Source organism: Bidens hawaiensis, unplaced genomic scaffold (genome assembly GCF_021521415.1).
Source record: "Bidens hawaiensis isolate Kalapana, Puna unplaced genomic scaffold, B.hawaiensis_p1.1 tig00005498_1, whole genome shotgun sequence".
Lineage (NCBI taxonomy): Eukaryota > Viridiplantae > Streptophyta > Magnoliopsida > Asterales > Asteraceae > Bidens > Bidens hawaiensis.
In genome coordinates, this window is record NW_027491353.1 from 1402428 (window position 1) to 1419447 (window position 17020).

The following is a 17020-nucleotide window of genomic DNA, read 5'->3' on the forward strand; positions in this document are numbered from 1 at the left end:
AATAATTAAAGAGACTTGACGGTAGGATCTTGCTTTAACTCGCTTAAATGCTTAATAACTTGATTATAGCTCCTAAATTTGCACAAACTTCGAGTAAACGGAATGTCGACGTGTCATGGCAATCGGGCTCGTTCTCCTAAGTTAACTATGTGAAAGTAGTGTGTGTTGTGGAATGAGAATGCCTCAAGCCCGTCACCCCCTTTTATAGGCGAAATTCATAACCCATCGCGATACGCGATGGGTTTTTATTTACCCCGTCGCGTATCGCGCCGCTGCAATATAACGCCGCCTTACCAGATTGTGACACTTGGCCTGTCAAATCGTTCCACGTGTTGACACGTGATTGGACACGTGTACTTGTAACTTAACTTGGACATCGCGCTACGCGATGGTCCTATAGGTATGAGCCATCGCGTATCATTACGCCGCCCAAATCTGAGTCCAAGTGAAAGTCCATCGCTATACGCGATGGGCCTTAAGGGTAACCCGTCACGTATCGCGATGGGTATAAATTTTCAGAATTTCAAATTAAGTCCCTAGACTTAATAGTTAGACATTTTTGACTAATTTCTAATAAGGTAAATTACGCGGTGTTACAGTGTGTGTATCACACACACATATGTTAGTATAATAATATTAAAACAAAACATAACTCGGCGACAAAAACCTCTCTCCCCCACCCTTGTCGCCCATTTTTCTCGCCCACTACATATGCCCTTATGGTAATGTTATTAATGCCTAATTTTAAACATAACCGATTCTAGCCGAACCATCGGTTAATAGTATTATTATTACTACTGTTGTTAATAGTATTACCCAGACCATTGATAGTGGGTTAAAAATTAAATTAGGTGGATCAGGAGCCAGTTCCAACGATTATTTTTTATATTATAATATAAGGTCCAACAACAAATCGAAAAGCCAAAGATTCCAACCCAAGTGATTGAGGTGAGTTTCATATGAAGATGGTCTCCAAGTTAGTTAGGAAATTGAGCTGATCGGGTGGGTCACTACCCGTCAATGATTCAATTAATTGTTAAAAAAACTATCAAATCGAAAAGAAAGAAGGAATGAAAGAAATACCTAAAGTTTCAAAACACAACTTCATGAAGGACCAAATATTAAAAACAAAAATAGAAATAAAAAGAAAAATGGAAATCCAAAACAAGAGTCAGGAAACAGGGGCGTATACCACGTAAGATAAAGCTGTCCACATGTCACATTCTAGTTGGGTGAAACTCGTGTCACGTTATATATGAATCCCAAAATAGGCTTCATTCAGAGAACAGATCCAAACTCAAACCTGCATGACATTGTATTATCCGTCAACTGTATAAAACCCTAGGCCTCGCTCGTTCAATCGATCCCAATTTCAACCAATTCACCTTTGTAAGTTCTAATTCCGATCCAATCTTACCTTCATTTGCGTCAATTGATATGTTTCATTGTTTATAATTTTGAAATTAGGTGTTGTATTATCCGATCTGTGACAGTGTTGGTAGATTGATATGTTTATTGTGTAATTGAGGTGTTGTGTTGTTTAATTGTGATGTTTTGTTGAGTAGATCTGGAATGTGATTTTGTTTAATCGATTGGTTATGGTTGAGCTTTGAAAAACTTACAATTGTTAATTTCTGGTTGGTTTTTATGCCTTGATGATTTGCATGTTGATGTAGTGAGAAGATTTTGAAGGTTATTGGATTCAAAATATTGAATTTTACTTTTGAATTAGATGATAGTTGTAAGGTAATTGAAAGAGACAAATGTAATGAATTGTTGGATCTTAATGAACTGGTTTTCAAGGTATATTGAATTTTACTTTTGAACTAATATTAATGAACAAATGTAAGGAGCTAGGGGTGTGCCTGGTGCGGTTCGGTGCGGTTTTGGGTTAAAATCAAACCGAAAACCAAAACTTCAGTTTTTGGATTTTTGAAACCGTTTGGCTTCGGTTTTTTTAGTTTTGTTTTTTCGATTTTGGTTTCGGTTCGGTTTCGATTTTTGCCATTTGTGCTTCAAATTTTTAGGCCGAAAATAATGAATTTAGGTATAAATGATTTTGTTAATTCTTAATTAATAGACTATTATACACTTGGCCAAAACTTCTTGAGTTACTTATATATTAAATACTTAAAATGAAAAACAAAAATATAAAAATCTTGAATTTCAGTTCGGTTTTTTTTACAAGCAAAACCAAAACCGAACCATATAGTTCCGTTTTTACCAAAACATAAAACTAAACCGTCGATTTTGTTTCGGTTTGTATTTTTCGGTTTTGGATCGGTTTTTTCGGTTTCTTGCACACCCCTATATGGATCTATTGGATCTTAATTGAAAAACTTACAATTATTGGATCTTTTTGAGCTGTTGCGATTTCTTTATAGTCTAGCAAGCATGGTTTTTTTTTTGACAAATTTCGTTTAATATGATTTTTTTTGTATAAAAAGTTAAAAACTGCTTGGTTCTGAGGTTACCAATATACTTGTCACAATGTGCATCTATGAATATGATCCTGTATTTTGAAAAACTACAGATTCTAGACGTCTGTGAAGACATGCAAAGTTATTTTCAATATGGAAATTTGTAGCTTCAAGTGATTGTTTGCTTGTTATTTATAATTGCTAATCTTTTCAAATTATTTGAAACAGGTGGTTAGCGGTTCTGATTTGCTAAAATGGGAGGTGGTTTCAGAGTGCTACATCTGGTCAGACCGTTTCTTTCGTTTCTGCCAGAAGTTCAAAGTGCAGACAGAAAGGTTCAATTCAGAGAAAAGGTCATATACACTGTGATCTCTCTGTTCATCTTTCTGGTTTGCAGTCAGCTTCCCCTGTATGGCATTCACTCAACAACTGGGGCAGACCCGTTTTACTGGATGCGTGTGATTCTGGCCTCAAACCGTGGGACCGTCATGGAACTTGGTATCACTCCCATTGTGACTTCTGGGCTGGTTATGCAGCTGTTAGCTGGGTCAAAGATCATTGAAGTTGACAACAATGTTCGTGAGGATCGTGCACTCTTGTAAGAAATTAAGCAGCTTTTTTCCTAATCTTTTATAATTTGTGGATCGAGGCATGTAAACGAACCAACGTTCAGTGAACTGTTCAGCAGGAAGTTTGTGTATGTTCGTTTATTAAAAAAATGAACAGGCATGAATAAACTTTTTTTGTTCATTTAGTTAAATGAATGAACATGAACACATGGCTCTTCTGTTCATCTATGTTCGTGAACATTTGTTCGTTCATTAACGTGTTTTAGTTTACACGTATTGTTCACGTTTTATTGACTTTAGGTCTAACATATTGTTCTCGTTTAATTTTAATTGGTGTTTGCTTGGCTCTGTTTGTTTATCCATGTACAGTTGTCTGTTTGTGTTCGTGAGCTGTTTGTTTATACTATGAGCAAACAGACATAAACGAACATGAACCCACTTATTTTCTTAACGAATGAACACAAACCCTCTTATTATCTTGACGAACGACCACAAACCCACTAATTTTCTTAACGAGCAAGAAAAAACAAAAACCGTTTGTTTAATTGTTCATGTTAGATCATTTGCTTGGTTAAACCTAAAAGAACACGAACATGGCTCGTTTGTGGTCGTTCGATCACCACACCTTATATTAAATTAACTTTGTTTAAACTTGTGATTTTTCCAGAAACGGTGCTCAGAAGCTGCTTGGTATCTTGATTGCTGTTGGTGAAGCTGTTGCATATGTTCTATCAGGAATGTACGGTAGTGTCGGTCAACTCGGTGTCGGAAACGCAATTCTCATAATCGTTCAACTATGTTTCGCTGGCATTATCGTCATATGTTTGGATGAACTTCTCCAAAAAGGATACGGTTTAGGCTCTGGAATCTCACTGTTCATAGCCACCAATATCTGGTAAGCCAATGATCCCTCGCCACGTGTCCATGTATTTCCAGCTCAGTTTTTTATTAATATTTTATCGTGCAGTGAAAGTATTATCTGGAAAGCATTCAGCCCGACAACAATTAACAGCGGCCGTGGTGCTGAGTTTGAGGGTGCAGTTATTGCATTATTCCATCTTTTGATCACCCGGACTGATAAAGTTAGAGCGTTACGTGAAGCGTTTTACCGACAAAACTTGCCAAATGTCACTAATTTGTTGGCTACAGTTTTGATCTTCCTAATTGTGATCTACTTTCAAGGGTTCCGGGTTGTTTTGCCTGTCAGATCTAAGAACGCGCGTGGTCAACAAGGGTCTTATCCGATTAAGTTGTTCTATACTTCCAACATGCCTATTATTCTTCAGTCTGCACTTGTATCCAACCTCTATTTCATCTCTCAGGTAGTATACAAATTATGTTTGAATTACTTTTTTTTTTGGTTCATTTTACATTTGGTAACTGATTTTCCTTTTTGTTTGTTAAAAAAATCAGTTGCTTCACAGAAAGTACAGTGGGAATTTCTTGGTTAATTTGTTGGGGAAGTGGAAGGAGTCTGAATACTCAGGCCAATCGGTCCCTGTTGGTGGGCTTGCTTACTATGTTACTGCACCTTCAAGGTATTAAAATTTTCCTATGTTTTGTTTTGATTGTCTTGTCTATTGGTGTAAACGAACCGAGCTCAAGGTTGGCTCATTTAGCGTAACCAGAGCTTGAGTCTGGCTCGTTTAGCTTACTCCAAGTTTGAGTTTGGCTTGTGTAGGTTAAGCCAAGCCCAAGCTTGGCTCAACATCTTTATTTTCTATTGATTATTTTTTTATGTGTTTTTGTAATTATAATTATATTTGTAACGTAGTATGTATTATTTAGTTATTTTTATCATAGTTATACATGTAATAATTATTATGTAATATATGAAAAGTTTTTTTATATCAAAAATAGTTACTGTATTTATTTAAATGATAGCCTTGTTTATTTAACAAAGTTATTTTTACGCTCAAGCTTGTTTAAACTCGGCCTGATTCAAAATTTTTAGATATTAAACTCGGAAAAATTTGGTGTTATATATATTAGTTCTGCAAAGTTTAGTTTTATCATAATTATTAATTTATTATTATACAACATATATCTAGTATTTACTATATTAAATAAAAATTAATGGATGTATTTAATAATAGGCCCTTCTGTTAAACAAACTTATCTTTAGGCTCAAGCTCGTTTAAGCTTGGATCGTGAGTAGCTCACGAGCGGCTCGACTTTTTACTCTGGTTAATGGTTGGTTTGCTAACGGATCAAAGTATGTTATGGGTTGACCCAAAACTTTGTTTATCCAAAAACATGAATTAATGGTTTGTTTGATGAATATCCAGCTTGGCAGACATGGCAGCAAACCCCTTCCATGCTCTCTTCTACTTGGTGTTCATGCTAACGGCCTGCGCACTCTTTTCCAAAACATGGATTGAAGTTTCTGGATCTTCTGCAAGAGATGTAGCCAAACAACTAAAGGTAATTCCGACATTATTATTTAATATTCAATCACTTAAATTCATTAATAAGATTTTAATCTTTTTGAAAAAAAATGTACAGGAGCAACAAATGGTGATGCCAGGTCATCGTGACTCGAATCTCCAAAAGGAACTGAACAGGTACATCCCGACAGCAGCTGCGTTTGGAGGAATGTGCATCGGTGCATTGACGGTCTTGGCAGATTTCATGGGAGCCATTGGATCAGGTACTGGTATATTGTTAGCAGTTACAATCATATATCAGTACTTTGAGACCTTTGAGAAGGAGAAAGCCAGTGAACTTGGGTTATTCGGCTTTTAATTTCACGTTGGTTTGTGTTAGAGAAAGCGGTTTAGCGTCTTACTTATCGTTCGGTTTAGGAAGAATATTATCTAAAGTAGTGGCGTTTTTAACCCGGATATTTCTGTTTTCGGATGTTGAATCCTGTGTTTTTGTTTTTATACTTGCAAAAATTTCGTTTATTTATGCCCGTAAGATCATAACGGTTAACAAACCAATAGAAACTCCCCATTCTTTATGTAAGCCCAATAACCATAGTTAAGTATCTTTATAACAATTCTTATGGGTTATGATCTAATGAAAGGAAATTGTATAATTTTTATTTAAAACTTACCAAGATAGAGGTGCCCAAAATACCCGGTTCCGCATTAGACCCGTTGTACCCAACCTGGAACCAGTTCTTACCCGTATCCTACCTGCGTATACGACTTGGTGTTAGATCTCTCCCTAGAGTCGGAACCAACCCAGACCTGCCGGAACCAGAAATACCCGGTCAAAGCGCAACCCGATCCTACCGGAAACCCGAAAAAATACCGGAAACCTTGTCAAAGCACCCAACTAAGGTACCGGTTCTGGTTCATAAAAATACCCGGTTATGCACCTCTATGGCTCTATATGAAGATGACAACTCGTTAAAACTAACATTGAAAGGAAAATATAGCGAGATCAAATAATAGGTTTTTTTTTTGAACTGCAAACTTCATTAAACAGATGCCCTAACACCCCAATAGCAAGTGGCTAGTAAGTTTGGGCAACAAGACAATACAAAACAACATATATCATAATTACATCGCTAACCTTCTCCATCTTGTCCAATCTAAGTCCAAGTTTCTAGCCCTATTTTCAATTCACAAGAAACTTAAAACTTTAATATTGTCCAATATTCGCCCAACTTTCACTAGAATGTTAGAGAAGATACATTTATTCCGAGCTCTCCAAATGCACCAACATGCCACCATAATAATCGACTTAACTAACTTCTTTTTATTCTCATCCCCGTTGACGTGTCTATGAATGTTGAACACATCTTGAGCCGAAAAAGCCAATATTGGTGGGACATCACACCAACCACTAACACTATGCCAAACCATCGAAGCGATATAACAAGAAGTGAGCACATGATCCACCGACTCACCCGAGGCTAAACAAACACTACAATTGTTTGGACCCAAAAACATTTAAGATCAAATAATAGTTGAAATGTAAAAAAGATTACTTTCATTGATGATTATTAATAACAATCAAGCTTTTTGAGTTTCGCATCTCAAACTCGAAACAATTTATTAAAAGGTTATAAACTTATAAGGGTAAATTTAAAATACAAAGTACAACAAAAATGAGAAGCGTGAGAATGATTCTAATTCAATGATCTTAAATTTGGAAAGTGGAGATTAATTTAAGATAAAAATTAATGAAAAAGGCATGGAGGTAAATAACATATTTATGATGATTTTTTCTAGGCACATGTCAATGCTTTCATAAGTTTAAAACGTCTATAACTTTTTCATACGTTATTTTTTTAGAATTTTTTTTTACTGTAATAAAAACGTTTTTTTATTCTTAATATGAATATCATATTGTTATATAAAAATAAAAAAAATGTTGGGTTTTTTATATTGTGTTACTAGTTTTAAAGCCCGTGTAACACACATGATTATCCAAATTATAAAATTACTACAAGTAAAGAAAATAATTATATAACGTATATGAAAAAAATGTATTACACCTATGCTTGTGTTTATACTATATGTATATACATTGATTTTATTTATATCACAAAATGATTTTTTAAATAATCTTAATAAAAAATGCGCGTTCAAAAACGTACCCGAGAAAGCTCCTTTTATTGAAACTTTCATTGTCAGTATCATGTATGTATAATTGAAAAATGCGGACTTCTCATACAATAGTAGTTCTGACCATTCAGCCTAAATACTGAAGGAGCGTTACATTTATTGATATATTTATGAATTTGCAACTCATAGAAGGAAATGAGAACATTAAATTATGACGACAGGTGTTCTTCAAGAACTATGTTTTTTTGAGATAAACCATGAAAAAGATTTTGATAAGTTTGATAACATAAAAAATAACATGTTAACCTATTTAAATTTTGTGAATATTTTGCTTCATTTGAGCATAGTGATGCATGACATACTTCCCTTACAACGTTCTGGTCATTATTGAAGGAAAAATTAATGCTGACACAAATGCTTCATATTTGATACAAGTTAGAATCATTGATAGGCCCGGGGATGGAATGTCGTAAGTGCTCATAATCTATTATTAAAGTTTAATAGTCGAGAAAAAAATAGTCAATTTATTTAATCCCGAACCTTTTGATTTTTTTTTTCAAAAATGTTATTGAAAATAAATTTAAAACCAAAGTCATGTTTAAAATTATAACTTTTGTACGTTTGACATTTCAAGTCAACATGTTGAACCCGTAACAAATTTGATGATAAATCTTTATGCATTCTCAAACTTTAAAAATACTTAGATTTCTCATTTTTAACCCATAACAAATTTTGACCAAGATGTCGTTAACATGTACCAAACAATTTATTTACCAATTTTTTATTGTAAAAACCAAATTTAAGTTCCACAAAACCCGAAACAATTCTTGATAAAAAAATCAAGAAATTAAATATGATAAACTTTGTTATATATGAAAGTGATTAATATATATTTACTAAATTAACCGAAATTAAATATGATAAACTTTGTTAAACTTTGATAGATTTAAAGAAAATATTTATAGTTTATAAATTTATATGACAATTTATAATAATAATAATAATAGTAATAATAATAATAATAATAATAGAAATAATAGATAAATGAATTGATTTAAAAAAATGAGTCAACTTTTATGCATAGATTTATGATTTAATAATTAGAAAAATTACTTTGTAAAATGAAAGTATGTTCGAGTTTTGTTTTCTTTATAATCTTCAATAATACACATAGTAAAATATTTAATGATAACACTTGAAATTATACATATTCTTTTCAATCTTTAACAGACTTGGTTTTTTGTTAATTTTTGGATTTCACCAAGTATTTTGGAATATATAGTAAAATAATTTCTTAATATCTATTTTTATAAAAATGTATAAATATAATATAAATAAAATGTAAAATGAAAGTGAATATGGATATGTATTAGGGTCAATTAAGATCTTAGTTTTAGGATGGAAAAAAGTTGTGAGGCTTGATGCTAGGCTGTCGCTATTTAATCAAAAACAATTAAAACAAATTCCCAATCACCTAAGCAAGCTAGGGTAAGTAGGGTGTCGAACCACGAGGAGTATGTGGTCAATGTAACGTGCAACAAATTTTATACGATTATGAATTAGCAGATTATAGTGTTGATCACACAAGAAAATAAGTTTGGTTTTAATATTAATTAAGAAAATAATAACTTTTAACAATTAACAAAGACAAACCACACTGATGTGCGAAACGGTCTATAAAAACTTAACCTAACCTAGACACTCTAGTTTTAAATTTATAAATCTAGACTATCCTAATGCTAGACCACTAGACAGGCAAGTGTACCTATCAACTGTAGTACGGCCTAATGAAGTCCGGATATCAAACCCAAAGGACACTAGCGACACCTAAACTAGACTCTGACTAAAAACTTAAATAAATTGATTTAATTGATTTTTTTTGTCTTTTTTAATTATTAACCATTAATAAAATAATACTTAAACGGAAACTAGACACGAACAAACGGTTTAGAACTCAAATAAGGGGAACAACTGCCTAGGTAAGGAATCCTACTAGTCAACTCGTAAACTCTCGGAATTGGATTTATGACTGGTACCGTATTCTAAAAATATGAAATTTAAGGAATAACTAAAGTACGCTAGATCTCCTCCCGGTCTCACCAACAATACCTAAAAACCTTAAATATCATGTAAAGTCAATGGTTTAATGGTTCGGATCACCTCCCGGTCTCACCTTACCTAACTATGCTAAGGTACCCAAAGATTAAATTACCTCCCGGTCTCTCTAATCACAAAACACCCTAAGGCGTAAAGGGGTATACTTATTTAATTCGGTTATAACTCGGATCAGTAAGAATCTAAAGAAGTCTAGGGTAACTCACTCCCGTGCAATCACTACCCAAACCCGCAAAAAACCAAAACAGATGACACTTAATTACCTCCCAGTCTCTCAAATGACAGAATAAAAGGTATCTCTGAACTTCCAATTACCGTTCCTATGGAATAAGTCGACTATAAACCATAAACTAGTTACAAACACACAGTAAGTAACCTAATACGCATCCATACATGAAAGACATTCACAAAGATGCATATGGAACAATAAATTGGTTATAAATTAATGCCAAATACGCATGTGCATCACAACCAAATAAAATAAAAACTTTACCAAAGCATAAACCAATCAATAAATAATCCAAAACTGAAAGCAAAACGAGTCTAAAAAGTAATCATCCAAACACAGGCAGTATAAAAAGTTTAGCCAACCATAATAATCGATGAAACAAGAATAAAAAATAAAGTGCGGTTCATCGAAAAAGAAATAAATATAGTTGAGCTACTAGCCTGTAAGCTTAAATTAATTGAGCTGTCAGCGCTTTTTGGAGAGCTGCTTGCGTGTGTGCTTCGAACAGTAGCTGACCAAAGGGGCGGCCTCATCTTCTCACGTGACCTCTCTTGTTGTGCACCCCTGGAAGATAATAATAATAATAATAATAATAATAATAATAATAATAATAATCGTGCACACCTCTTTCAGAATATATAATACCCTTTTTTTATTAATCCCCCGTCAATTTGTGGGCTCCAAGATTAGTGGAGTTAATTCCCGGCCCACCACTTTAAAGTCCATGACCATACCAATGTAATATGATTCCATATTAATTCCACTAGATCTTGAACTTTTGCTTCGATTACCTTTGATGTCAAAACAAGGTATCATAAAATCTCATTTTAATATAGAAATCAAGTTAACCAATCAAATGTGAACCATATTTATTTGATTATTAATTTAACATGATCGATTTAGCTCGTTGGTTTCAAGTTTAGTAAAAATACTACAATTTAACTCATTGTCATTTGAAATCGATAAGATTTATATATGAACCAATTACGCCAATTATTCAATAAACACACTCCAAAATTTACTCAAAAAGTATAGAAAATACGTATAGTAATTACATATAATTAAGCCCATATCAAATATTCCCACACTTAAACCTTTTTCGTCTCTGAAAAAGTATTTTGCAATGGAATCAGAATTCAAGACTGATCTTTAAAACATATAGGTTATCTTTTAGAATTGATAAACGCAAAAACCGTGATTGCCGATATTGTTGTCCACTTAAACCCAACCACTAGCCTATCAAGCCCCCAATTGCATTAAGCGTTTTAAGTTCAAAAACCACGGTTACACCTACCCCATCTCAGACAAAGAGAGCTAGAAAAACTAGAGTCAAAGCAGAATGGTTTGACAAATCACCATAAGCCAAGGACTCGTTGATGGTACTAAGTAGATGCACTCGGTGAAATTTGATGGATGAATGGTCATGTAGAGGTCGTACGAGCAAACCCTAAATATTATTGGACTTTGTCCTATATATTCCTTAAAAAAATATTTATTGACTAAGAACCTTCGAATCCCAATAGTGTATCCTCAGAGTCACTATCCCCTTGGTAACACGTAAACTCTAAGCCCGTCTAGTATGTGCACTTTGGCCTCTTTTTCTATTTTTGAGAATGCTTCTTTGGCATTTTGCATTACATAACTTTCTCATGGTCATTTGCTTTTCGGACCAATTCTTCATAATATACTTTCATAACATATTTTTTTTTCTTTTTTTTTCTTTTTCATTTTTTTATATCACCCTAAATTATATAACTATTTTCTAAAATCGTAAAAAGAAATGGACATGTGGTGGTGTGCTGGTTCGAATGCATTTAATTCTTACCATCTCAAAGTTTTCAGATTATGATAATCCTCCCTAAGCATCGAAATTCGGTTTCACCGTTTTTCAAATTATTATATATAAGAAATCTGCTAAATAGGATTATCAAAGCTAGTTGGGCCTACCGACACATCCCATGTTTAGTACGTTATCTTTTATTTAATCTCATATATAATAGTAGTTTTAAAAACCAATCTCAAATTTTTTATCATTTTCCATTATTTGCAAAAATTTTCGTTAAAAATCGAGACATTTTTCAATTTTTTTTATTATTATCTTTTTTTTAAACTTTTTTTTTATATATATTTTTTTAATTTTTTGAATTTCTTTTTATATATAAAAACGTCAGTTTCCCATCCCTACACTTAAATGTCACATTGTCCTCAATGAGACAGGAAAAATACAAAAATTAAAACACATTCAAATATAAGTAAAGTGGAACAGACTCCCCTGGTAAATATGACGATATTGCCTTCCGAGTCGTGTTCCCGTGCCCTCCAATTCGAACAAAAGCCTCATACTCCAGTGCTCTCTACCAAGCTGTCACTTACGAACGAACGCGGCAATCAATCAACAAATGACCTCCCCACACTTGAATCAAACCATGTATTACCAATCATCCAATAGCATCTCTGAAGTAACCTGAAAGCAAAACCAGAAAACACACGGCCAGCAAAAGAAAACAAGAAACCCCAAAAAAACAAAAATACAAATAAAAATAAAGCAAAAACATACTACCGGGTTGCCTCCCGGGAAGCGCTAAGTTTACAGAATAGTCTTCAGCCAGAATCGCTCCCGAAATCTTAATCAGGAGGCTTTTCTTTTATCCAACCCTGTTCTAACCCATTTAATTCCACCCTTCTAACATATTTAAACAAATAGTACATAGTGAAACTAAAAAGTATTTTAAAACATTCAAACAGGTCGGACCAACAACACTTAAACTTACCCGGACCAAACCTAATACGTGGCATATAATGAGAAAAATGGTTATTCTTGCATTTCAGTGTTCTCCGATAATTCTTAATGTACCATTTTTGAACCCTCAAAACTTGTCGATCCAAGCACTTTCTCACCCTCTTTTGTGGCTTTGTCGATTTCGGTGACGATCCACTATCTAGTTCCTCCACAGACATTCTAACCTTCCTATGATGTGGCGACTCAACTACCATCATATTCTGATCCTCCCTTGTGGCCACTTCCTCTTCTTTTTCTTCTTCTGGTGACGTTTTGATCTCCATTGTTGGCTTCCCCATGATTAGTGTTTCTAAATAAATAAGATCTCCAACAGGGTCAAATTCTTCATGTTCTTCAAAAGCTGGTAAACCCACTAACTCATCACCAAACTCATCCTCCCAAGATGGTGCATGCTCCTCCTCTTCGTCATCTTCCATCTGGTCAAGTGGCTCCACAACGACCATCTTCACTCGAATTCGCGTAATCAGGTAGCTCCATTTCCATCTCTTCCATCACGACCTCATCATCATTATTCCATAAGTCATCATCAATATCATAGACGGCTTCTTGTTCCTTTTTAGAAAAACTCTCATTTTGAATTCTAGCACTTATCTCGTCTAACCTAGCTTCGATTTCCTCTATCTTACGAATTCTTTCTCTTTCGAACAACTTATCTTAGCCTGGCTTCCAATTCCTTAATCTTTTGGAATCTTTCACGTTCCTCTTGTTCGGCTCTTTCCAACATCACCTCTTTCCAACATCTTCGATATAAAATACTCCTAAACTGACTCGATCTATTAAACATATTAACTAGACTCGATAAAATAAAACACAAACTAAATTATCCTAAACACGACTAGACACGCTTAATCTAAGACATTGACTCACAAGACACACCACAAATCAAGACAAAAAGACCAATTGATCAATTATGTTCAATCAAAGCTAGTTTCTCTATCGCCTAAGTATCCCCGGCAACGGCGCCAAAAACTGGATGTGCGAAACGGTCTATAAAAACTTAACCTAACCTAGACACTCTAGTTTTAAATTTATAAATCTAGACTATCCTAATGCTAGACCACTAGACAGGCAAGTGTACCTATCAACTGTAGTACGGCCTAATGAAGTCCGGATATCGAACCCAAAGGACACTAGCGACACCTAAACTAGACTCTGACTAAAAACTTAAATAAATTGATTTAATTGATTTTTTTTGTCTTTTTTAATTATTAACTATTAATAAAATAATACTTAAACGGAAACTAGACACGAACAAACGGTTTAGAACTCAAATAAGGGGAACAACTGCCTAGGTAAGGAATCCTACTAGTCAACTCGTAAACTCTCGGAATTGGATTTATGACCGGTACCGTATTCTAAAAATATGAAATTTAAGGAATAACTAAAGTACGCTAGATCTCCTCCCGGTCTCACCAACAATACCTAAAAACCTTAAATATCATGTAAACTTAACGGTTTAATGGTTCGGATCACCTCCCGGTCTCACCTTACCTAACTATGCTAAGGTACCTAAAGATTAAATTACCTCCCGGTCTCTCTAATCACAAAACACCCTAAGGCGTAAAGGGGTATACTTATTTAATTCGGTTATAACTCGGATCTGTAAGAATCTAAAGAAGTCTAGGGTAACTCACTCCCGTGCAATCACTACCCAAACCCGCAAAAAACCAAAACAGATGACACTTAATTACCTCCCAGTCTCTCAAATGACAGAATAAAAGGTATCTCTGAACTTTCAATTACCGTTCCTATGGAATAAGTCGACTATAAACCATAAACTAGTTACAAACACACAGTAAGTAACCTAATACGCATCCATACATGAAAGACATTCACAAAGATGCATATGGAACAATAAATTGGTTATAAATTAATGCCAAATACGCATGTGAATCACAACCAAATAAAATAAAAACTTTACCAAAGCATAAACCAATCAATAAATAATCCAAAACTGAAAGCAAAACGAGTCTAAAAAGTAATCAACCAAACACAGGCAGTATAAAAAGTTTAGCCAACCATAATAATCGATGAAACAAGAATAAAAAATAAAGTGCGGTTCATCGAAAAAGAAATAAATATAGTTGAGCTACTAGCCTGTGAGCTTAAATTAATTGAGCTATCAGCTTGGTTGCTTCTTTAATATTCAATTTTGGCCGTGGCCTTTTGAAGAGCTGCTTGCGTGTGTGCTTCGAACAGTAGCTGACCAAAGGGGCACCCCCCCCCCCTCTTCTCACGTGACCTCTCTTGTTGTGCACCCCTGGAAGATAATAATAATAATAATAATAATAATAATAATAATAATCGTGCACACCTCTTTCAGAATATATAATACCCTTTTTTTATTAATCCTCCGTCAATTTGTGGGCTCCAAGATTAGTGGAGTTAATTCCCGGCCCACCACTTTAAAGTCCATATTAATTCCACTAGATCTTGAACTTTTGCTTCGATTACCTTTGATGTCAAAACAAGGTATCATAAAATCTCATTTTAATATAGAAATCAAGTTAACCAATCAAATGTGAACCATCTTTATTTCATTATTAATTTAACATGATCGATTTAGCTCGTTGGTTTCAAGTTTAGTAAAAATACTACAATTTAACTCATTGTCATTTGAAACCGATAAGATTTATATATGAACCAATTATGCCAATTATTCAATAAACACACTCCAAAATTTACTCAAAAAGTATAGAAAATACGTATAGTAATTAGATATAATTAAGCCAATATCACACACCCGGGTTTCAAGTAAGCAAATATACAGTAATCTCATGCTCACTTAACAGATTCATTATTAAAGATCAAATCAGATTGACTAACTAGGCAAACCTTAGGCACCAACAATCGCTAACACACATTACTGGTTATCAAACAGTTTCTGCCAGTGTGACTCAACTAAGGGCAATTGTATGCTTCATCATATTCAAACTAGTAAAAACAACCCTATAAGCAATTATCATAGCAACTGGCAAACTAATCGTTCTGATCGAAATAAACCTAAACCGACCGAGTGCACAGTAATACCAAATATAAATACTGATAGATAAATAATTCGTTCTTAAGACATGAGAAAAACTGTAAAATACAATACTCTGCATCCCGGGTATGATTCGAGAAGACTAGCCGAGCATCGTCATCGATAGGTCTTCAATTATGATGAGGAAGGCCATTAGGATTTATAAAGAGATGATTGGTAGCTCTGAAATTCACCCAAAATCGCCTAACAGCTGCTAGAAGTCGTAATAATGGTTTAGGGTTTGTAAAATAGAATATATAGGTCAAAACCCGTTTTTTCCCGTTTTTTATATCCATCGCGATACGTGATGGCCATATGCCCATCCCATCGCTTGTTGCGACCTAATAAAACCTCATATTTGGATTCCTTTCGTCGAGAAACCCAAAATTCGTATATTTTGGGTCCCGTAACTCATTTTCTAGCCCAGGATATACTCATTTTACTTCTTTGCCGCGTTTTGTCAACCCATATTGTTCAGTTTTAGCATCGGCTTATGATTTCTCATCCATATTCTTCCCGAATCCTTCTAGCACTTCCTAAGACTTCAAATGATGTTTCGGCGTTCCCGAGATATCATTCCATGCTCGTACAGGTCTCCCATTTAGCATTTTTAACGATCAATGACCTGAAATACAAAAGCACGTATGAAATACCAAAGTTCTAACAGTTTACTCAATGAAACTAGAGAATTAATACATTAATATATATATATATACAAAATACCCGACCATCAAGGCTTAACCATATGCTGACACGTGTCACAATTATTTTACTTTATTAGAATAGGTAGATTTTGTTGTCCATTGTGTTTTTTAATTGAGTTTATATGCATTGTGTTATAAATTTTGGCCATTGTATTTTTCAATTGTTACTCATATTAAAGATAAAAATTAAAACAACGATTATGTTATTATGTGTTTGTGCTCAACATTTGTCTTTATACTCATCATTGTGTTTTAGTCATTTTCTTCAACATTCACTTAATTTGAGAAAAATAGTGTTATGTTTAATGCGTATTACGTTCAAGTCATTGTGCAATATGTAGTTTCCATTGTGTTTTACGTTTAAAGTCATTGTGTTATATGTATTTTACCATTGTGTCTTACGTATTAGGTCATTGTGTTATATGTCTCAATTATTGTGTTTTACGTTTCAGGTTAACGTGTAATATGTATTCATCATTGTGTTTATATTAGATAATTTGTTGGTATTTTTCATTACATTTACATATTAGTATTATTACAAAATGGTGTTATTAGTATTTAAAAAAAAACACAATGATGAGTTGAAAGACACAATGATGAATAAACACTAACAAACAGAAAGACACAATGACGAAAAAAAG

General features: G+C 33.9%; 1 protein-coding gene across 1 annotated transcript; it reads left to right on the plus strand.

The window, feature by feature from the left end:
• The first annotated feature begins 1247 nt into the window (after positions 1-1247).
• Positions 1248-5876, plus strand: LOC143629993 (uncharacterized). Its single transcript, XM_077099121.1, has 7 exons — positions 1248-1389; positions 2649-3018; positions 3657-3884; positions 3957-4311; positions 4403-4527; positions 5278-5413; positions 5495-5876. Exons 2-7 carry the CDS (start codon positions 2675-2677, stop codon positions 5732-5734), a joined length of 1428 nt encoding a protein of 475 aa, XP_076955236.1. The 5' UTR covers positions 1248-1389; positions 2649-2674; the 3' UTR covers positions 5735-5876.
• The last annotated feature ends 11144 nt before the right edge of the window (positions 5877-17020 follow it).